Here is a 24,197-nt window from a genome sequence, read left to right on the forward strand (position 1 = left end):
TAGACTTAAGTTTATGATAGTATCCTTAATCAGTCTATCACAGGTGAAGAAATAGAGAATGCAGTGAATAAATTTAAAAACAACCAATAAAACACCAAGGGGGCGATTATGTTTTGAACGAGTATAAAAAACTATGAAAAGTATGAAAAAAACTATTTCAAGATTTCTGCCGCTGTATGAGAATTATTCAACGTGATCTTTGATAGTGGCATAATAACAGAAGACTGGTTAGTAGGATTAGTTAAACCTATTTATAAGGGCAAGGATGATAGAAGCCATCCTGAAAATTACAGACCAATTACTTTACTTAGTTGTTTAGGAAAACTTTTTACCAGTATACCTTGTGACCGTTTAAATACTTTTGCTGATGAGGTAGAGCTGATCAATGAATCTCAAACAGGATTTAGAAAAGGTTATTCTACTACTGATAATATATTTGTGATTGATTTTTTAGCTCACCTGAGCCGAAGGCTCAAGTGAGCTTTTCTGATCACATTTTGTCCGTCTGTCTGTCCGTCTGTCTGTAAACTTTTCACATTTTCGACTTCTTCTCAAGAACCGCTGAGCCAATTTCAACCAAACTTGCCACAAAGCATCCTTGGGTGAAGGGGTTTCAAGTTTGTTCAAATGAAGGGCCATGCCCTCATTCAAGGGAAGATAATTGGCAATTAATGAAAATTTGGTGGCATGTTTTAAAAATCTTCTTCTCAAGAACCACTGTGCTAGGAATATGATGAAACTTATGGGGAATAATCCTCAGGTAGTGTAGATTTAAGTTTGTTCAAATCATGACCCCCGGGGGTAGGGCTGGGCCAAAATGGACGACCAAAGTTTTACATAGAAATATATAGGAAAATTCTTTAAAAATCTTCTTCTCAAGAATGACAAAACCATAATTCATTATATTTATATGGAAGCATCCTCAGGAAGTGTAGATTCAAGTTTGTTCAAATCATGACCACCGGGGTTAGGGCGGGGCCAAAATGGCCGACCAAGGTTTTACATAGAAATAAATAGGAATTTTTTTTAAAAATCTTCTTCTCAAGAATGACAAAGCCATTATTCATCATATTTATATGGAAGCATGTTCAGGTAGTGTAGATTCATTTTTGTTCAAATCATGACCCCGGGGGTAGGGCAGGGCCAAAATGTACGACCAAAGTTTTACATAGAAATATATAGGAAAATTCTTAAAAAGTCTTCTCAATCATTTTCTAAAAAATAGCAAATCCATGATTGGTCATGGGACTACTTTTGGATGTAAACTTTACAATAAAAAGCCATTTTATACTAGTCCTACCCTTGGTGCTCAGGTGAGCAATGTGGCCCATGGGCCTCCTGTCATCGTTGTTGTTGTCGTTATCTTTGTAAATTATTCACATTTTCATCTTCTTCTCAAGAACCACTGGGCCAATTTCAACCAAACTTGCTACAATGTATCCTTGGGTAAAGGGGATCCAAGTTTGTTCAAATGAAGGGCCATGCCCTTTTTCCAAGGGGAGATAATTATGAATTAGAGAAAAATTAATGGCATTTTTTAAAAATCATCTTCTCAAGAACCACTCGGCCAACAGGCTTTCAACAATTTAGGTAATTTAAACTGCCACATGAAGTTACACACAGGTGATAAATTCTAGTGTGATGCGTGTTGGATGGAATTCAACCAATCAGAGAACTTGCAGAAAGACATTATGACACATACAGGTAATAAACATGCTGCAGACAAACCTTATAAATGTGATGTGTGTGAAAAGGCATTCAACTGGCCAGGAAAATTACAGGTACACATGAGAACACACACTGGTGAAAAACCTTATAAATGTGATATCTGTGGGAAGGCATTTGCACTGCTGCATCACCTTCAGGATCACGCAAATATTCATACAGGTGATAAACCTTATATATGTGATGTGTGTGGGAAAACATTCAACAAATTAAATGCCTTACAGAGGCACATGAGAATGCACACAGGTTATAAACCTTATAAATGTGATGTGTGTGGGAAACAATTCAGCCAGTCATGTCACTTTAAAGAACACATGAGGATACATACAGGTGATAAACCTTATAAATGTGATGTGTGTGGGAATGCATTCAACCAGTCACAACAATAACAGAAACACTTGAGGACACATGCAGGTGATTATCCATGTAAATGTTTTGTGTGTAGGGAGGCATTCATCAATATACACCACTTACAGAAGCACATGAGGACACATACTGGTGAAAAATCTTATAAATGTGAAGTATGTGGGAAAGCATTCAGCCATTCACATCACTTGCAGACACACATAAGGACACATACAGGTGAAAAACCTTATAAATGTGATGTGTGTGGAAAGTTATTTACCCGTAAAGATACCTTACAAAGACACCTGAGAATACATACAGGTGATGAACCATTCAAATGTAATCTATGTGAGAGGGCATTCAAATATTCCAATGATTTAAAAAAACACATGACTACACACACTGGAGAGAAAATGTGATTTTCGTCCAAGAGCATATTGTAAAAAGTCAGATCTAGATAGACATCTGAAGATACACACATGTGATTAACCTGTTAAGTGTCGTTGTGTGTGGAAAGGCATTCAACCGATTGCACACGTTAAAGATCTACATACAGACACATTGTGACGAGAAACATTAATATTGTGATGTCAGAGAAAAATTATCCTCAAATAGCATATGATGTTTTTGGGAAGTCAATTGAAACAGAACTATTCATAGAGTTTAAAAGATCAATTATATGTAATTGAGAAATTGAAATAAATACATCAGGAATATGAAAATGATTTAACTGTGATTTGTTCCATAGATCTTTTTTTCAAAGAGAAAGCTCTCCGTTGCAGATGTATACACATATATGTAGAAGTCATTGTAAACTACCAACAGAACTTGTCCGTAAGAATGCACATAAATAGAAAGAAACATACTATTAATGTCACAACAATTTCCTACATAAATTCAAGAAAGAAGACGAAAAAATTCTACTAGTATTTAGAAAAGCAAAGGATGATAACAAGAAGGCATCTTTCGTGACAGACAAGTTTAACATTAATGGGAGGCTTTAAAGACGGGATCAAGCGATGGATATACAGCAGAACACAGGGGACCACAGCCAACTTAATGGGTTGGGATAAAACATTAATGGTGGTTTTGAAAATAAATGGAATACCTTAAAAAAAATTATGTACATGTGAAATTATTTGTTTATCCAAATGTTGGTTACATAAAGATTTCTCTCTGGATATGGGAGATTTTCACACACGTATTTCCACGAGATGCAAGGGGGAGGAACAGTTTTATGATAAAGATACATTTGTACCATATGTTTATAAAAGAGGAGATAACTTTGATCCTAACTATTAAAGAGGTATTAGTTTGGTAATTAAAGGTACTGGGACACAGACTGAAGTTTTGATTTTCTCTATAATATTACGTCATATATTTTAACTGCATTTCACATAAAAATCAATTAAAAATCTTATTTCGTATAAAAGATGTTAAAAGAGCAAGAGCCATCTAATGCATAAAATGACCCTGTACTTATATCAATAAGTATCACCCTCTTTCCATTGTCCTTTCCAAAATGTTGAACTAGTGATGCATTCTTTAATCACTCCCTCTTTTTCAAAGAATACAAGACTTTATTGTGCCTTTATTGATTTTAAAAAAAATATTTGGTTCTTTTAATCGATCCAAACTTTATTTGAAATTGTCCAGAATTGGTATTTAAGACAAGCTTTTACGTGTTTTAAAAGGATAGTATAAAAGTTTTAAAGCATGTGTAACTTCTGAAGATTTATTGAGTAACATTTTTAGTAGCAATCTCGGACTAATGCAAGGAGAAGTACTTTCACTCATTCTATTCGACATGTATGTGGATGACTTTAAAATGCAATTTTTAAAATTTGATGTGTACCATATGAAATTTCATCATTGAACCTTTTTCTCCTTATGTACTATTTTGAAGACGATATGGCGCTCTTTTCTGAAACAATTTCTGGTCTGTAATCCTATTGGATCAATTATCAAACTATTGTGAAACATGGAAATTAAACAGTAATGTGCACAAATCATAGATTGTTGTTTTTAGAAAAGGAGGATTAGTAAAAGAATGTGAAAAGTGGTATATTAATGGTGAAAAACTTGAAATTGCTATACAGATATATCAGATGGATATTTAGGACAAGTTCTGTTTCAAATTTATTTTTTTTTAATTAAAGACAAAAAGCCATTTTTTTCTCTAATATATTTAAAAACTGAGTAAATTATTTTATATTCACACAATATATTTGACTTTTTTTGAATTTCTTCTCCTATATTTCCGATAGTTTTAAAACCAGCATCTGAAAACAGGTCTTTTACATATTTTATATTTTTAACCCAGTGTTTAAAGAATATCGTTTTCCCCTTAAATAAAAAGAGTTTATTATTCCATATTGGTTCTTGTAGAATTTCGTTTATATTCATCCTTTTTAAGTCAGGAAGTTTTTTACATTAATTAAAATAAATGGACATCAACAACATAAATTTATAAATATAAAGAACAAAAGGTATTTTAAGGGGAGACAGGACACATGTCACATGACTAAAAAGACATAACACGTCATAATCGGTGATGATATACATGTTAAGCGTTGTTAAAATAAACAGTTCTTGTGTAATTTTATTCTAAATTCTAAATTTGTTTTTTAAATATTTCATTTTAGAAATTATTATTAATAAAATCTTTTAAAGATCTTGCCATCATTTAGATATTTGAAGTTGCCCAATCCACACATTTGTTTCTCTTTACCCTGCAGTCTGACGTCAGTGACGTCATAGACGTAGTGTTTAAATTCTCAGTGCAGCGAGATCAAGTACACACACCCGTCATGATCAGTTTTATTTCATAATAAACAGGTCACAGTCAATTTATCGTGATAAATTTCTGAAGCAGTTTTTTTTAATTAATATTTTTTGGTGTTTAGTAGCAGAGATTCAATCTATTTACATAATTTTGAATGTTTATATTTTCGTGTGACGTCACAATTGATTTTCCGCGCACTCGGAAAATACAAACGTGAAGCGTTTTTATCATGCTTACGTCTAATTCAAGGATGTCCTGTGCAATATTGAGGTTAGCTTCACCCTGTGATATTTATGCAGTAAATAATTACGATGAAGGACTGACATTCAATCGTAAATTTAGAAATATTTATTGACAGATTTTTTTTCAAAATGAGGTTTTTGTCGTTGAAGCTGCCTTGAAAAATGCAGAAATTATCCCACCGAAATACTATATAAAATTAAAACAATTGCTTTCAGGTAATTTAAACACTATGAATATTCTGAAATATTTGAGTGTATAGTGTTATCTATCATATTTATCGTTTGTGAGTAAAAATTCGCATTATGGACTCCGTTAAGGGCCCGTAAACATGAAGTATCTAAACTCCATACAAACTGTAAACAGGCCGGTATTTGTGGGGCGATATCTTTTAAATAAGTCAAGAAATCCAATAATAGGACCGTTTTAAAATATTAAGTACATATTAAATTAGTTATATAAAAAATACGAAAAAAATTCATTGACAGGAATTTTTTCAGCTAAAGGTCCTGTTCCTCCTTAATTTTCATGGAAACTATTGTAAGATTGAAAGTAAGAAGTGTCATTTTTTTTATAATGTTCTTTTGAGTAAGAAATTTTCTCCGCCAAAACATCAGCGTTTACTTGGTGAAATATTCATTGTTAATCAAGAAATGTGGAAATCTATTTATCAGCAAAAGATTAAAGTAGCTGTAGATAAAAACATTGCAGATTTCAATTACAAGTTACTACACAATTTACTTTGTTGTAAAAAATATATGGTAAAATGGAAAAAAGAAACCTCAGATAAGTGTTCTATCTGTTCTAATGTTGAAGACATGCAACATCTTATTTTTGAATGTAGAAATGTTAAATATATCTGGGATATAGCTTCCACTGTGTTGAAAATTAAAATCAAATGGAAAGACATTATAATTGGTTTTTACTTAGAATGTAATAAGAAAACATATTTTTTGAATAATTTTATTTCCTTTATTGCATTAAGGATATATAAATACAAAATGTTCTGTAGAATAGAAAATCTCGATGAAACTGAATATAATATTTTACATCATATAAAAAAATCCACAGTATTTTGGTGCAAAGTAATTAAATGTTGTAATTATTCACTTAATGTTGATATTATTGATAAGTTTACAAAATTACTGTAAATTGTATTTTTATGTAAATATATTTATGTATATCAATAACACATTTAGAATTTAGTTTTATAAGTATAATAACTCCCGCTACTAGCGGTTTCAGTCCCCCTAGTAGTGCTGCTGAAGGGGAACCCAAGGACTGAACGAGTGTATGTGATCTCCCCTTTAGACAGCAATGGGAATGTGTATTCATATATACTCCTCTTATATATTGATTGTAAAATTAATATAATAATGTTTTCAATTACTTATATTTTAGATATATAAAAAGCATTCTAATATAAACATTATTTGTTTATAAAAAATAATGTAACTATTATTACTTATGTACGCTATATGTCTTACAATATCAATAATCATCCTGCGAGGTGATATAGAATTTAATTTTTGTAAATGTATTTAGATGGAGTTTAGTCAGGGCCCCATCCCTGGCAACTGCCATAAATATCTGAGTAGGGAATTTTTATGTTATAGCATAGGTCTGGAAAATAAATTTAAAAAAAAAAAAAAAAAAAAAAAAAAAAAGACAAAAAGCCCAACAGGCGTATAAGAATACACAACTGTACATATAAAACATGATTTTAACTTATAAACAAAACTGCTTGAAAGAATGAATAGCATTAATGTTTTTTACAATTCACATGTATAGTTCAAATAATAAAGTGTAGTAGGCCTCTGCTTATACAAGAAAAAAAACTATGTGTATTATAATTTTTTTTTACATAATAGTTTTGGTATTTTTAAAGGTACTTTTCTCTACAATATTACGACTTATATATTTTAAAAACATTTCACACAAAAATTGATTAAAAATTTTATTTCATTTAAAAAAGTTATTAAAACTTCAAATTTTTGGCGGGTTTGATTGACACATTGCACTTTTACAAATTTTAACTTTTTTAATACTTAGGAAAAGTGGCAATTTTGTTGTGTATAAATGAAAAATATTATTCCTATAATCCAGAAAATTCAGAGTAGACGTGTTCGAAAGCAAAACAAACACAATATATTGTCAGTCCGTGCAGTTGTGGTGAGCAGACTTTAAAGATTGAACGCATCCGGTGAATCGTAAACATCATCAATAACAGAGCTCGGGCCCTGTTTACAAAAACTGTGTAAAAACACTTAGCTTCGAATTATGAAACTTGTGAATGAGTTTTGCTTTGTAACATTTCTACTGTGAATAAAATTATTTTTCTGGATTAAAGTTTTAATACTTATTTCTTACTGAGTAATACACAATTAACAAGATTGCCACTTTTCCTAAGGATTAAGAATAAAGTTAAAATTTTATGAAAGTACAAGGATGTGTCAATCAACCGGCCAAAAATTTTGAAGTTTTAATAATTTTAAATTGAAATATGATTCTAAATTAATTTTTGTGTGAATTAACATTAAAATCTATAGAGAAAATATAACTTCAAATCTATGTCCAAGTACCTTTGACATATTACTGACAATAAATCAGGGTGTTGCAGAAACTTGCGATTATTCCCTATATATTGAGAAGGGCATTTCAATACCCTCCATTATGTCTAAATATATACGTAGAGGACTATATGTTTACGGCGGGTATTTCCTGCTTGATACAGCAAAACACTTTCGTCATTTTTCACGAAAAAGGTTGGAACAACAAAAAGCACAGTGGCTAAAGCGTCAATTTAAAAGATATACTGTACACATCGTGCGAAAATATTTTGGATGAAATAAAACTGCGTCCCGTAATCACACTGTCGGTGCTTCATCCAAGACATAGATCAAATCTTGGCTACTAACTTAGAGACAACGGTTATACATACATTTTATCTTGTTGCAACTTTTCAATAACATAAGACTTTCATAGCATATCAAACACTAAATATGGTCAGATTGATATGCTTTGATTTCTTTTAGCTGAAATTAACAAAGTATTATTTTATTTCTATTCTGTTTTATCACATCTTACTTTATCATATTTAAGAAGTGAAAAAAAAGTTTTATTTTATGACATGTTCTAGGCATATGATATCGGGGATGGATGGGGTGGGGTACCTCCAACCCCTACCCCAAACAAACACTTTCAAGTATTTATTATGCAATCCATTTATTTTCTTTATTTTAAGTCTTTTGTTCTTAATTTCCTTTTGTGTCCCTTTGGGTTCCTTTTGGCTTCTTTGGGGTCCTTTGGGGTAAATCGACACACTGGGGATTCATTATGATCGGGCTCGGCATTTTGACTTATTTACTTTGTACACAAAGCCAGATCGGACGGTGCATGCACAAAGCCAGATCGGACGGTGAAGGTAATCATATGATATTAATTTGTATCATCTGTTTGATAAGTTTATTCCATCAGTCCTTGCAGAAACATTTCCGTATTAAGGGGATGAAGGACCTTTAGCTGAAAAAATACCTGTCATTTAATTTTTTTCATATTTTGTATATATCTTATTTAGTATGTCCTACATACTATAAAGCAGACATATCAATAGGTTTCTAGACTTATTTCTGAGATATTGAGTGACAAATACCATACCCCACAGTGTCTGAGCGGAGTTTTTATTCTCCGTGTTTCTGGGTCCATTACTCGGTCAATAATTGAAATTTTTCACCATAGATAAAAAAATATACCAGCGGAAATATGTCTTTTAAAATATTTTAGAGTATGAATAAGGTTAAAAATTCGAAAAAGCAAGATTCTTTTGTATCACTACATCTGGAGACGGAAATTTACGACTTTTTTAGGACAACTTAAACCATAAAAAAATTAATTTGCAATAAATCCTATCATTCAATATTTGAAAATTTACGTCTAAGTTCAAGGTCGTCATTGTATTGATTAACTGTAAAAATATCGATTGGTGAAGCTGAGCTCAATATTGCACGGGGCAAAGTTAAACGAGTCATGATCATGAGAAAAACGTGTCATGTTTACATTTCTCGAGTACGGGAAAACCCAACTATGACGTCACACATTCCTGAAATAAGCGAAATAAGACAAACCCACAGAACTTTTCCGTCAACAACCATGTAAAAATATTTTTTGCGTTCTGAAATTTGCAAAATACCCTACCATGTACATATTATGGCCCGTTTTTATACTACCCGTTTTTACCGTGTATGATCTTACTGAACTAAGAGATCCACTATGACGTCAAAGACACACTGGACGCGCAAAGTAGGGAAACGGCAGAGTGGATTAATCTATTCCGTAATTTGATAATATTTGCAAGAAATTTTGAATGTTTTCAAATATTTTTATACTAGATGGTGAACGCAAACAAACAGTCAAAAAAATTATACGAGTACTGTGGTTTCAATCTCGTTTTGTACATATTTTATCAGAGATTATGACGTAAATCAACTGAGTCACGTGACCATACATCCTTCATCCCCTTAAGGGACGTCACAACTGCAAAAGGCTAGAAAGACGTCACGTGGCGTGAGTCCAGGTCGGAGGGTAACGTTAGATTCTAATAGGACACGGACGCCTCATATATTAACCCTTAGTTAAAATAATCTAACTGTGTCTCAGTACAAGCCCTCACCCTGGTCCGTAGGACAATATCATTTTAACGATAGAACATTCTATCTAATTAACCCTTTAATCACGGGTTTTCGTGGTATTTGGGCTGATGTGTATCAGGTCCAGTCCAAAGACTATTTTTCTACCTACGTAGGTATTAATAGCTACCTAGGTATTTAAAGCTACCAAAAGTAGCTATATTTACCTACTTTATATAATTTCTGCATTTTGTGACCAAATCACCAAACGGTGCAACATGGTGATTTCCATATTTTTTGATATGGTCACACTAATGATAAATACGACGAAATTTTGGCGAAAAAATGATTACTTCCTGAATCGACAATTTTACATTAGTTGCTTTGCAAAATTGATAAAATACGAAGTTTTCATTTTTTGGCCAAATTTTTGTCATATTCAACATCAGTGTCACTGTGACTGTATCAAGAAATTGTGTGCTCACCATGTTGCACCGTTCATGCCTTTGGCCACAAAATGCAAGTAAAGCAGAAAGTAGGTAAAAATAGCTACTTTAGGTAGCTTTTAATACCTAGGTAGCTATTAATACCTACGTAGGTAGAAATAGTCTTTGGACTGGACCTGGGTATAGGCCTAATCTCAGCGAGATGGGTAGAGACTGAAAATTTGGACTGACGTCTACTACCCATCTCAAACAGATGCCATACAACGTGATTTGGGCTTTTTTGCTCCGACTTTGGCAGCTCGTTTCAATAAATACAGGCTGAAATAAATTATCTGCCCGCCTCAACTTTTTCCTTTGAACATCCCTTAAAGTGTCTATCACTATAAAACTTTCCTTTCTTACCTTTAAAATGTTTAAATCCAGTAAATAATAAAGTTGTTTATTTTTCCTGACAGCATAATGGCTGTTTGCTATTCATTTTAACCTTCTACTACTACTATTTCTTATAAGAATGATCTATAGTACGAATTATTGGAAACAGATTATTGTGGAACTCTTCAGCAGCGAAGGTTTAATTTATTTCAGCCTGTATTTATTGAAACAAGCTCTCATTTTGAGATCTATGCGACTTCAAGGCCTGTAGAATAGCGAGCACAGGGAGCATTGGGAAGCAAGCTCAATAGACTAACGTGTAAGAACAGGGGAAATTCGGATTGAAATCTGTACCACAGTACATACGTCAGCCAAATTTCTCTGTGCAACAATCTCAGAATTCCTGCACTATCCAATTAGGGGTGAAACGAAATGCCTCCTTCAAGGTTCGATACGTATCGAAAAATTTGGTCTCAGTTCGGTTATTTTCGATACGATACATTTTGATAGAAGGAAACAAATTCAACTGTTGTTTTATCCTTTTTATTTAATCAAGTCAAAGAATTTATGTGCAAAATGTTGTGTTGCTTGTAATATTGTGTAAGTAAAGGAACAATTGGCCATAATGTGAAAAATTGAGGTATTTTCCATGAAATACTCAGGGGCCACTAGCATGAAAATTAAGTCATTGACCTAGTTGTTTGAAATAGAAATTTAGCACAAGAATCACAGGTGTACAATGTCAAATAGGTGGTTTGTATCAGTGGAATTTTTAGTCATCTTAGTAAAGGTATACCTTTAGTTAAGTGTGAATCACACAGACCTACAAGCAAGCATTTTTTTCATGAAGCCCTAGCGTGCATTATGAAATATGCCTACATGGCAAGTTTGTGTGATTCACACAATAATTTCTCATGAAAAACTTTAAAACATTCCTTAATTAAACGTTATTTTTCTTATCACATTTGCAGAAAGAAAACACAGCGTTTGAAACCAATTCAAGTATTGAAGAACATGCCGTAAATGTAATGGACGATTATTCAGATCAAAATCCAACAAGGAATTTGCATGTAAAAAGACAGATCAATACATGTAAGTGATAAACCCCATAAATTAAGCAATATGGAAGTTTCAAGTACTTCAACTTGTTTAGGTCACTCAAAGAGACACATCAGCACAAAAACCAGTGATCAAAATTTTAAGTGTGAATTATGTGGGAAGCCATTTTCCGTATCAGTAGACATTAACAGCTACATGAGGACCCAATCTGGTGAAGAACCTGACATTTGTGATGCTTGTGAAAAGACGTTCAACCAATCAGGTACCTTACACAAAAAGACGTTCAACCAATCAGGTACTTTGCACAAAAAGACGTTCAACCAATCAGGTACCTTTCAGAAAAATAAGAGGGTACATACTGATAATATACGCTATAAATGCGATGTGTGTGAAAAACCCTTTAAACGATTTTATACTTTGAAGATACATATAAGGATACACACAGGTTATGAACCTTATAAATGTGGTGTGTGTGGAAAAACTTATATGGAACCGGCAGTTTTAAAGAGACACATGAAGAAACATACAGATGATAAATCTCATAAATGTGGAGTGTGTGAAAAGGCTTTTATATACCTTGCTGTTTTAAAGAATCACATGCGGACACATACAGGTCATAAACCCTACAAATGTGGTGCGTGTGGAAAATCATTTTCTCAATCAAGCAACTTAAAGATTCACCTTATGATACATAAAGGCGAGAAACCTTATAAATGTGATTTGTGTGGAAAGGCATTCAGTCGGTTAGGTGACTTACAGAGACACATGAGAACGCATACAGGTGATAAACCTTTTAAATGTGATATATGTGAGAAGACATTTAGCCAGTCACAATGGTTAAAGAGCCACATGAGGACACATAATGGTAATTAGCCTTATGTGAAATATGCGAAAAGGCATTTCACCGATTAGATAATTTACAGGAACAGAGGCTGACACATACTGATGATAAACCTTTTAAATGTGATCTTTGATGAAAGGCATTCCACTGGGCAGGAAAACTATAGATACACATGAGAACACATACTGGTGATAAACCTTATAAATGTTTAAATTTAAAGTTCAAATTACAATTGTTTTTGAATACTGCATTATATTTTTTTTTTCAAGACTCTTTCATTTTTTAAAGACTTTTATGTTTTTGATTCCAAAATAAAATTGTAAGTTTGATTGTTATTTTGTTTTGGTTTTTTAGCTCACCTGAGCTGAAAGCTCAAGTGAGCTTTTCTGATAAAATTTGGTCCGGCGTCCGTTTGTCTGTCTGTCCGTCTAGCTGTCTGTCTGTAAACTTTTCACATTTTCGACTTCTTCTCAAGAACCGCTGGGCCAATTTCAACCAATCTTGCCACAAAGCATCCTTGGGTGAAGGGGATTCAAGTTTCTTCAAATGAACGGCCATCCCCTCATTCAAGGGGAGATAATTGGGAATTAATGAAAATTTGGTGGCGTGTTTTAAAAATCATCTTTTCAAGAACCACTGTGCCAGGAAAGATGAAACTAATGGGGAATCATCCTCAGGTAGTGTAGATTCAAGTTTGTTCAAATTATGACCCCCGGGGGGTAGGGCGGGGCCAAAATGGCCGACCAAAGTTTTACATAGAAATATATAGGAAAAATCTTCTTCTCAAGAATGACCAAGCCATAATTCATCATATTTGTATGGAAGTATGCTCAGGTAGTGTAGATTCAAGTTTGTTTAAAACATGACCCCTGGGGGTAGGGCGTGGCCAAAATGGCCGACCAAAGTTTTACATAGAAATATATAGGAAAATTCTTTAAAAATCTTCTTCTCAAGAATGACCAAGCCATAATTCATCATATTTATATGGAAGCATCCTCAGGTAGTGTAGATTCAGATATTTCAAAATCTAGAGTTGCATCTTTTTCATTAAAACATTTGATGTTTTCATATTCTATTTCTACATGTTTTTTTGTTTTCATCTTCGTATAACAAATCGGAGTGTAAATGTCACGGTAATACATTGTAAAAACATCAGATACCGATTCTGGAGTAGATGCAGTTATTAATTCCTTTGTATGTTATCTCTGGATATATCTATTCTCGCCGAGGTTTTTGTTTACTCATTAGTTTCCAAAACAGCCGAGCATCGCACCCGGCTGCTTGATCAATATCGGTATAGGTGATTTTGATGTACTTTTCAAAGGCGAATGTCTGACATTTTCGAAATTGTCTTTTTGCGCGCTTATAGTTGAAATAAGTCTGGTAATGCATCCCCCTAGGCATTCCTTCCACATTCCAACTGCTTCTCATCCTCCTTTCCTGCGCATGGGCTTCTTTCACCTCTTCAGTCCAGTATGATTTACTATGGGGGTTGAATTTAGATCTGGGAAGGGTAGTGTTTGCACTTGAATTAAGCATTCAACAAGGGACTCATGAAGATCATTTATTTCTGGTAGAGTTTCTGGTACTTGGTTCGCTATTTTTAATTGACGGCAAACTTCAGTTTGGTACGAAAGTATAGAGTCGTTAGAAAAATTGTGCCAAGCTGGAGATTTGTTTTTAATATCAGTAAGATGCTGCTGCTTACTCTCTATATCTAATACTGCTAAAATAGGAAGTTGGTCAGAGGTACTTGAGACTGTCCTCTCATCAAGGATTTCATAGGATCTGAGACACGTATACAATTAGCATCTGAAAAAATATAGTGTAACATTGTCCGGGTACCTGTAAATGTGTATTTCAATTCCCTCGTTTTTAAGCTACCCAGCAAATACCTAAGATTATTTCGTCCTACAAAATCCCTCAGTGCCTTCGACTTGTAGAAATTACAGCGCCCATTATCTAATTCTAAGCAACTAGCATTAAAATTCCCCCGCTATTACGACATACCGGCCATACCTTGGATAGTAATCGTAAAAATCCTGTAATTTTGAAAGTTCGTCTGTGTATACTAGTATTTCAATATTATTTTCTGCTGGGAGGTATGCCCCCACAATAAAAATTTTCTCATTATCGTTTATCTTACATGCTAAAGCAATAATTCTTGATGATTCAATTGGTATTTCTGCTACACTAAACATAAAGCATTTTTTCAGTAATATTGCGACACCTGCTTTTCCATGTAATTCATTACTTGATTGGGGTTCAATATATCCAATAATTTCTAAAATTATGTTCTAATTTACATATAAATATCCTATAATTAAGGTGTTTCCACCCTTACAATTTCATAGGTTCAAAGTACAAAAATTGCATTTATTTTCATTTAAAGCCATATATGGCGTAACTGATCAAAAAAATATATTTCTGAAAAAAGCAAAATTAAGTAAAGAAATATAGTTAATACATTTAAATTAAAGCTTTTCATACAATTCTGAACACGAAAAACACCTAATGACACGACTTTATCTTCTCTCTAATGTGTTATTTAAATCTTTTGTATTTTCTTCCGAGTCGGAGAAAATTCAAAAAATTCAAATTAAATTGTGATATCTTTGTAACGCAATTGACTTAGATTTTGTAATTTACGGAAAAGTTCTATCTTGATATAAAGTAATGATACAAATAATAAATTCTAATATTTTTAGTCTACTAATTTTCACTGTACATACGCCATATATGGCTTTAATATACTTTAAACTTTCCAATTATTGCAAAAATGTATAGGTCACCATATTATTTAAGATGCGAAACATAAATAAACAGAAGTGTATGTCAACACTAAAAAACCGTACATTTTTTGTAAATATTATAATGAAAAATATGTAAAAACTGGTTAAAATGCATAATTCTGAGGCTGAGTATTCCTAAATACTTCATTGTGAATATTAGGGAAACTATTTTGCAATAAAGCAAATGTCGGAATGAAGAGACCTTAGCAGGATTTATTGCCCTTGTCAACATTTTTTAAAGATTGAAAAATTGATTAAATATAGAATATGTGCATTTTTAAAATTCTTTAACTTAACAATATTTATCATTAAACCTATTGTAAAGCATTCTTTCAAGAGATATTTTTCTATTAGGGATGAATTTAAACTAATTACAGTTTTTGCAGAAACCTATGACATCATAGGAGGGTGGAATTACCTTAAAGTTTTTTGGCATCTCAAAAATATAGGCTCGCCAATTCTGCTTAAATTGATCAATTAATCTAGTTTTTTACCAAATTTGACGCCAATATTTTCTTTGGAGAAAACTGTTGCGACCACAACTCAAACATTCCACATTCATTTATTTTTTTTTTTCAACATAATTAATCTACTTAGACTGCATTAAGTCATGTCCTCTAAGTTTTGATAACTTATTTATATAAAAGAAAAGATAAATAATTTGCCTTATTTACCACAAACAAGTCTATGCCAAAATCTAATAACTGGACTGAAAAAAATATTTCTACTGGATATCTACCTAGTTTACCATATAAAACCTGAACAAGGGTACATTTTTTTCAGATTTAGAATTATTTTGGAAAATTGTAAACATAAACTTTCTATGACATTGTTTTAATTATCAAATCCCCATACTTCATAAAGTAATGTTTTGGGTACATGTACAATCGTGCCATTTTTGACAAAGTTATGCCTCTTGAACCACCTTCTTTCAGGACCAATTTTCTACGTACAATACTACATGTCCTGATATCACTTTACTGTAGTCAAAAGTGAGGGGGCCAATATGCCAACGAACATTTTCAATAGTAAAGTATTGTTTGGAAAAAAGTGGGGATGGGGGGAGGTCCACCCACCCCCACCCCCACCCCCACCCCCTGTTGCGACGTGCCTGGCTCATTCAATTGAAAATAAGTTGTCAAGACTAAACACCTACTGATCAAACGAATATTTGGTTGTATGCACTTTTAGGTGAATATACCTAGGGCAAACAAGGTAATAGGACGAAACCACTGTGATTCATTATGATCGGGCTCGGCATTTTGACTTATGTACTTTGTACACAAAGCCAGATCGGAAGGTGCATACACAAAGCAAGATCGGTCTGTCTCTGATCATCGGACAGTGCAGGTAATCATATGATATTAAGTTTATAACTTCTGTTTAATGTGATAATTCTATCAGTCCTTACATAAACATGTTCTGTATAAAATGAGGTCAACTGCAAAAGACAAGAAAGACGTCACGTGGTGTGAGTCCAGGGTCGGAGGGTAGATTGTAACAGGTCCAGGAAAATCACTATAGCTTTATTTACCTACAGTACTACCATTGGCGGATCCAGAGGGGGGGTTCCGGGGGTTGGAACCCCCCCCTTTATTTTTGCCAAGTTGAGAGAGAGAGGGAGAGAGAGAGAGAAGATAAACAATTTTAGAGAATAAATATTCATGAGTCTAACTTACATAGATATTACATAGATACCGGGCATTATTAGTTATGTAGACACTTAGAGGGGTAATACGGAAATATGTGGGGTCCTTGAAAAAATCCATATTGGGCGAGGCGTAAGCCGAGCCCAATATGCATTTTTTCAAGGACCCCACATATTTCCGTATTACCCCTCTAAGTGTCTACATAACGAATTTATCCTGCCGATGGTTCACCAAAAGATTAAATATTGATATTGTAGTATCAATAAACCGCTTTCACTGAACGTCCAGGCAAGACGTTCTACATCCATTGTACGTTGTCGACAGACGCATTGAGACTTCAGTTATGAAGCTCCATGTGGGTCACGTGAAAGCAGTATATTGATGATGTGTGGTTGGTAAAATTTTAATATATGGTGGGTAGGTCACGTGGAGGGGGCACATTAGCAATGTGAGGTGGGTAGGCAGCATAACATCGTTTCATGCGGTATTGCTCTCGGCAAATGAATTTTCACGATTTTTATCAGAGGCAGGATAAATTCTCATATACATTTCGTTTAATTCCTCCATATTCACCTTCACTGTTACTTTTTTTATGAGAGAATGGTAGAAAATATTCGACTTATTTTTCAGTCAGGGGTGATACTGAAATCAGTCATTTTTGAAAATGATGATTTTCAGTCATTAAATTGATTTTTAATAATGATGGAAATTCATCTTTTTTTAGTAAAATGATGAAAAACAGTCATTTCTATTTTGAAATTTATTTTAGAAATAGAGTTATCTCTGATATTAAAAATGACAGTTTTTCATCATTTTTTATCAAATTGTTAGGTCTGGGCGCACTTAATTATCTCAATAGTTTTACGGGGCGCACTAAATTATTTTGGTTTCAATTACTTGTCAAGATGTTTTTCTACACATGAGTCTATGGCAGGATAGTGTACTATATCTAATTGTTATACCTTTTGAAATTTGTTCTTATACAATTCTATACGAAAAAAGTCTAACATTTTTAATGTTTTGCTGAGCGGGCATAAAAAATCGATGTTGGACCGCTGAGTGAGATATTGGACCGCTCGGAGAGATGTTGGACCGCTTACGTCACAGAGTGGGCGGAGCTTAATCTCATTTTCATTCGCTGGTGTTAAACAGTGATAGATCTGGTGTTACATCACGGAATAAAGTACAAAATACGTGTAAATAAAAAAATAAATAAAATAAAATGAAAGGTATAACAAAACATTTATTGACAGAGTTCTCGGGCAAAATGCGTTTTGTCGAACCCTCGAACCAAGCTGTCTGCCTTCGGTTTGGTTCTTGGGTCCGACAAAACGCATGTTGCCCTCGAACTCAGTCAATAAATGTATATTACTGTAGTAAATGGGATGGTAAAATTAACTTGAGAATGGAAATATGATGAAAAGACGTCATATTTACAAAAATCAGAAAATTGTGTACATTATATACTTAGAAGAAATGACCATTATCCATCATTTTCAAAAATGACTGATTTCAGTACCACCCCTGACTGTTTTTATATATCTTATATATGATATGTAACATGCGAAATTTAGTTTGATATTATATTCTCATGATCTTTAGCTGCATGTGTTGGCTATCTAATGTACCGTTTTTTTTTATTATATCTTTCGAAGGAACTAACATGTAACTCTTTATTTTAAACCTCAACTGCACTCCACCCCTAAAAGGTATTTCAAATTCCAAAAGAATATTCTTTGGAATCTTCGGAAATGCTGCACTTCCATTCAATTTTAAGGCTTCAGTAGTTTTTCAGAAATTAATGTGTTTCTTGTTTTATTTGGACTGTGGGAAAAATGGAACTAAAACAATTTAAAGAATTTATTTACCACAATCTTAGATATTTCCATACGTGTGTGTGAATCTTTGCTTGAGAGTGTGTAGGCCGAGGGGGGGGGTGGGGGGGGGGGTGTTAAAGGGACACAACCTTGGAACCCCTCCTTTCAAAAATGGCTGGATCCGCCCCTGAGTACCTGGCCATAAGTCTGTCATAAAATGGCTGACGTAACGTAACGTGAACAACGTGAACGCAAAATTCAAAAATAAATTTTTTTTTATAAATATTAAGCACTTACCTTTTTATCTCTAGTATTTAGTTGCATGACCCTTAGATTTAATAACTTGTCGAATTCGCCTTGGAATTGAAGCATACAGACTCTGAATGTTGTGCTGAGGCAAGGACCACTATATTTCCTTTACTTTCAAGATGAGGTCTTCACGATTATGAATATTGTGTACTTGTCTCTGAAGACGTATTTTTATGGTTCTCCACACGTTTTCAATTACATTGATATCTGGAAATTGTGATGGCCAAATAAGACATTTAATATCGTTTTCAGTTTTCCATGATTTTGTGGCGTTAGAGGAGTGGACCGGTGCATTATCATCCTGAAATAGTCATCATTCGGGAAATGGTGCAAAATAACTGGCCATAAATTTGTATCCAAAATGTTAATGTATTTTTGGGAATTAATATTCCCATCTACCTCTGTAAATGTTCCGATTCCTTCGTGAGTAATACACCCCCAAAACATCGCCATGACACTCTGGTCGCCATACTTCGTCGGGTCTTCTCCAGCTGTAAACGCGCTTATTCTGGTCAATCACAACCTGGCTTTCGTCGCTGAAAATCACCTTTTTCCAATTATTATTCACTGTCCAATGTAATTTCCCTCGACACCAATTTACACGGCGGGTGCGGTTTACAGATCGAATTGTAAGGGTCTTCCTGGTTTTCCTTCTTGTAAAGTTTAAAAATCGCAAACGTCTTCTTACCGTCCGTGAAGAGATAGAACTTGGTAACTTCGAGTTCACTTCATCAGTTATTTCACCCAAAGTTTGCCGTCTGTTGAGTTTCACACATCGAAGTATCTTACGATCTCCTCGTACATCAGTTTTTCTAGGTCGACCGCTTCTATGCTTATTTTCGCTGGATTCGCGCGTCTTGTATCGCTTGAGAAACTTGGAAATCCCAGACTGGCTCACAGAAAGAATAGCTGCTACGTCCTGTTGGGTGTATCCACTCTCAGACATAGTTATTATCGCATTTTTCATAGGGTTAGACATTTGTTTACCTTTAGTAGCCATCTTGTCAGTTGCTAAATATTTGACAGATATTGCGTCACTTTTATAAAATGACATCATAGAATTATTGTATACACTCTATAGGAAAGGAACTATTCAACAGCAGCTTGCATAGAGCGATTTGTTATTATGTTATTGTTACAATACAATTGCAACAATATTAGTATGTTTTTGCAAACTTTTATGTAAAAGTATAATATAATATTCGTAATTTACTTCAAATTATTAATTTTCAATGTTTTATGATATATTAATTAAAGTCCTTTTGGGTCCTTCTGAGTTCCTTTTTGGTAATTTACCAAAATTGTGAAATTCATGGCCCTGGGGTGAGGGGTTCTAGTGCTAGGGCAGGGCTAAATAAGTATATAGTGAAAAATTAATGCATTATTTCTTTGGAAATCTTCTCTGCTCCCGGGTATTAAATGAACCAACTAAGTACATAGTTATGATGAGCAAGAGTGCCTCTACCAAAATTGTGAATTTTATGGCCCTAGGGTCAGATGGTTTGTTTATATATAGTGAAAATACATGATTTCTTTGAAAATCTTCTTCTATGCCCCTGGGTATTAAATATACTAACTAATGGCATAGTTATGATGAGCATGAGTGCCTCTACCAAAATTGTGAAATTTATGGCCCCAGGGTCAGGGATTCTGGTGTTATATACTGAAAATGAACTTATTGTTTGAAATCTGCTCTTTTGTATTTATAAAAACATTTATTTATTTTTTGATATTTAATAAGGGTACCTTTTTGAATTTTGTGCAATGTGTGGACCTAGGGTCAGGGGTTTATGACACAGTGTTAGGGGCACTAGTGGTTTGTTGGAATGCATTTTTGTTCCCCTACCCTGCATATGGGTATTCAGTAACCAAGCTAAGCAACTGCTAAGTGTATTGTTATGATGATCAATGGTGCCTCTTTCAAAATTGTGAATGTCATATAGCATCTGGCTTAAAACATGAATCAAATTCAATAACTGGAAAATTGTTGCATAATGCTCAGGTGACCTATAAGGCCTGTGGGCCTCTTGTTTTTTTTTATCTTCTCTTTAGGATCTAGTTAACTTTAATGGCTCAAAACTGATGAAATAACTAATCACTAAACATCCATGTGTTGCATCACTTAATTTTATAGCTCAGTGATACGATCAATGTTGATCATGTCTAGATTTACAGAAGTTCGGCAAGGAAACAATTCAAACAAATATTTATTTCTTTCTGAAACCTCAATTTTTTTTTATTCATGGATACATAATTGGGAAAAAAGATTCAAAATTGGGAAAATATGGCTGATTTGTTTATTTGGAATGTGATGGTAAACATACCCAAAAACAAGCCAGGAAAATCACTGTTTAATCAAAATCACTGATTCTTCCTCTGAAAATGGAGAATGCCGTCTTCATTTTTAGAATATTCCAGGTCACTAAAAGGCTTTTAAATCGGCACTTCATTTTGAGAAAAATCAAACACTAAGTTAACCTCAATTCAAATCATTATGTAATTCGTACCTGTATTCTTCAACTTGTATGCAGTACTTTCGGTTAATTTTGTTCTTTTTGAGGTATGAAGAGACCCATGAATTGATGTCCCCCACAAAATGTAAAATAAGAAATACATTACTACTGAACAATTTTTCATGTACAAATCCAAATCTGTATGAGCTAAGAATTTTTACTCAAACCACGAAAATTTGATCTCATTAAAATATGTTATTTAGAATTTACAGTTTATAATAGATATGTGTTTTTTTTTTTTTTAGAATATTGCAAATTAATTATTTTTTTGCTTTTTTGCAGGTTAACTAAAGCAATAATTAGTTTATGATGTCAGAGCTACATAACATGACATCAGAGTTTCCCTATACTGAAATCAGCAGATTTGATACTGAGTCCACTAGTGAGTAAAATTATTGAAACAATAAAATGCTTTGTTTGTTTGTTATTACTGGAATTAACGGAAGCAGCTGTAACAGTTGCAGAAAATTTTTTTCTGCAATAGCTGTGACCGTTAATTCCAGTACAGTCAATTCTCGAATTATCGCCATTGATTCAACGCCATTTTGGCAATACCACCATGATTTCCCAAGAACATATTTCCTACTTTATAAAATTCTCTTTATAACGCCAAAGAACAAAGTACGTTATTGGTTGATATTCGCCGAACCTTGAACTAAATTGAGGTTTATTGCACTCCAAAGTTGAGAACTTTATCTTTCTAACAATATATAACTTGTTTATATCTAATTACATGTAACACATTGCAAATTATGATAAAAAGTTGTGTTTAAGCGGTAGTAACGTCGGTTCCGACGTTCATTTTGCTAGGTGACGTCAATAACGTACATGTCTCTCTTGCGTCATACAAAGCTCCTATATGTATTAAAACGACGTGCGATTGTCTGTAAAATAGAAATCAATCCATTCAAAGATATTTTAAGAATTTCATTTGCAATTAAGTTTACATTTTATCATTTGGGCCATGGCAGATATTGAGGTAGGAATGACAGTATTTTACATGAATATATAATGCATAGCGAATCATCCGACTGCCTGCATAGGACACAAAACAACTACCCATGATTTTAGTTTTTTTTCCAGGAGTTCGAGCCACCTCAAATATTTTATTAGATACACCGTTACATGCCTATATGTGAACATCCTGTATATTTTTTAAACTTTAAGGTTATGGAAAGCGGAGAATAATAAATGATGGTAGCCATAATACTTGAAATTAATCTAAACCTGTCATAGAGATAATTTTTTTCAGAGATAATAATAATTAAAAAAAACAAAACAAAACAAACAAACAAAAAACAACAGAATTTCTGGAACAATTGACATTCATTTTTTCCGTCGGACTAAGTCCGATTGTATCCTTTAAATATTTATCGAAATAATTATAAATTGGAAATGACGGATGGACCGTCTTGACGATGTTGCACGTGTTGTTGATGAATCTTGGTACTCTAACCAGTATTTGATTTAGCGACACTAAACAGAATTTACCCGTGACACATATGTTATATTCATTTTTTAATTATAATACTAAGTATATTTGTAAAGTTTTCCGTATAATTACTTTTTTAAAATTTTTTTCCAAAAACAAATTAATACTATGCACACGATGCTGCAAGGTCAATCTTGCACACACGTAAATTATTTGCATGAAATAAAACTTTCAGGCAATTAATGGAGCACAGTGGGAATAAACGCCCATTCTATATTGTGAGCGGGCCCGTGGTACTGCCCCCCCCCTCCCCTTCTTTTTTTCGGAGACTAGCTTTCTGCTGTTGATTTGCAATGTAGTGTGGATTTTATAAAATTCAAAACCTGTTCCTCATGACCTTTTTTGTGTCGCATTACAAGCACCCCCCCCCCTTTTCCAACGTTTAAGACGCAATTGAAATCTGTCTTATTGAAAAATGGCAGTTGTATTACACAGGCGGCATACTGCGCAATGCTCAAATGTTTTGAACCTGAGGACACTCCTTATATTTACATAATATAAAAACACTGGTTTCGTGTGTGTTCCCTTTTTTACCTTGGAAATAAAAATGGACACAAAAACCATCTTTTGCTACTGTACATGGTTTTTACGGTTTTCGGTATATTTAAAGCTCAGAAGTGATTTTTCCCCTAGATATTAGAAAAATGAAGCCCGGTAGAAACTATGGGGAATAAATTGTTTTCAAACTGAAATTGTCACTGTGCTTTTCTATTTGTGAGCAAAGACGAAAAATAATCTTAGAAATGGGGATATTAAATCATTAGAGAGCTTTATTTACTCGAATACTGTTTACGTGTACGTGTAAAAACTTTAGGCGTTTATTTAATACTTAATCATATCTTTAAAATTAAGATATTTTATATATCTTTTTAAAATTCAAATAATGAATCAAAGAATTTAATTCTGGTAATCAGGGCATTCCCCTCAGACACTTGCTTTGTATATAGAACATCCCCTTCTTTCTCTTTCAACGAGTTATATCTACCGGTAGATCAGTTTCAGACACCCTTCGCTTCAATAAGGTTGAATTTTTTATCAATCATTGTTCTTCTTTAAAAAGTTCGCATTGACAGAAAATTTTCTCCTTTTGTGATAAATCGTTTCAGACTTCCGTTGTCGAGTTTCTTTCTTGTAAACTATCTATGTACAGCCACGTAGCATCGCTTTTGAAAGTTGGGGGGGGGGGG

At 33.5% G+C, this 24,197-nt stretch overlaps 3 protein-coding genes across 9 annotated transcripts in view; all 3 read left to right on the forward strand.

Annotated features, from left to right (window-relative positions):
- The first annotated feature begins 1,578 nt into the window (after window positions 1–1,578).
- Window positions 1,579–2,239, forward strand: LOC134253164 (zinc finger protein 678-like). The gene has a single exon (XM_062735679.1). The coding sequence runs from the start codon at window positions 1,653–1,655 to the stop codon at window positions 2,112–2,114; it is 462 nt and encodes a 153-aa protein (XP_062591663.1). The 5' UTR covers window positions 1,579–1,652; the 3' UTR covers window positions 2,115–2,239.
- A 6,203-nt stretch (window positions 2,240–8,442) lies between these two features.
- On the forward strand, window positions 8,443–12,740 carry LOC134253162 (zinc finger protein 675-like). 2 transcript variants are annotated; one of them, XM_062735678.1, is made up of 3 exons: window positions 8,443–8,519; window positions 11,510–11,859; window positions 11,926–12,740. In XM_062735678.1, exons 2-3 carry the CDS (start codon window positions 11,661–11,663, stop codon window positions 12,468–12,470), a joined length of 744 nt encoding a protein of 247 aa, XP_062591662.1. In that variant the 5' UTR covers window positions 8,443–8,519; window positions 11,510–11,660; the 3' UTR covers window positions 12,471–12,740. The 2 variants fall into 2 exon arrangements, with proteins under 2 accessions (XP_062591662.1, XP_062591661.1); XM_062735677.1 differs by having other exon boundaries at window positions 11,510–12,740.
- Window positions 12,741–16,502: 3,762 nt separating this feature from the next.
- LOC134253161 (zinc finger protein 501-like) overlaps window positions 16,503–24,197 on the forward strand; it is a 40,641-nt gene continuing 32,946 nt past the window's right edge. For all 6 annotated transcript variants that reach the window (XM_062735671.1, XM_062735674.1, XM_062735672.1 and 3 more), the window contains exons 1-2: window positions 16,503–16,580; window positions 21,801–21,900. In XM_062735671.1, coding sequence (XP_062591655.1) covers window positions 21,825–21,900 — 76 coding nt within the window. In that variant the 5' untranslated portion in view covers window positions 16,503–16,580; window positions 21,801–21,824. The remainder of the gene's footprint in view (window positions 16,581–21,800; window positions 21,901–24,197) is intronic.

This window comes from Saccostrea cucullata, unplaced genomic scaffold, assembly GCF_032062105.1.
Source record: "Saccostrea cucullata isolate Sc308-1 unplaced genomic scaffold, CSIRO_AGI_Scuc_v1 ctg5626, whole genome shotgun sequence".
Classification (NCBI taxonomy): domain Eukaryota; kingdom Metazoa; phylum Mollusca; class Bivalvia; order Ostreida; family Ostreidae; genus Saccostrea; species Saccostrea cuccullata.

Coding starts and splice junctions, on each gene's coding strand:
- LOC134253164 (XM_062735679.1), top strand. CDS start 1,653: ATGGAATTCAACCAATCAGAGAACTTGCAGAAAGACATTATGACACAT.
- LOC134253162 (XM_062735677.1), top strand. CDS start 11,661: ATGGAAGTTTCAAGTACTTCAACTTGTTTAGGTCACTCAAAGAGACAC.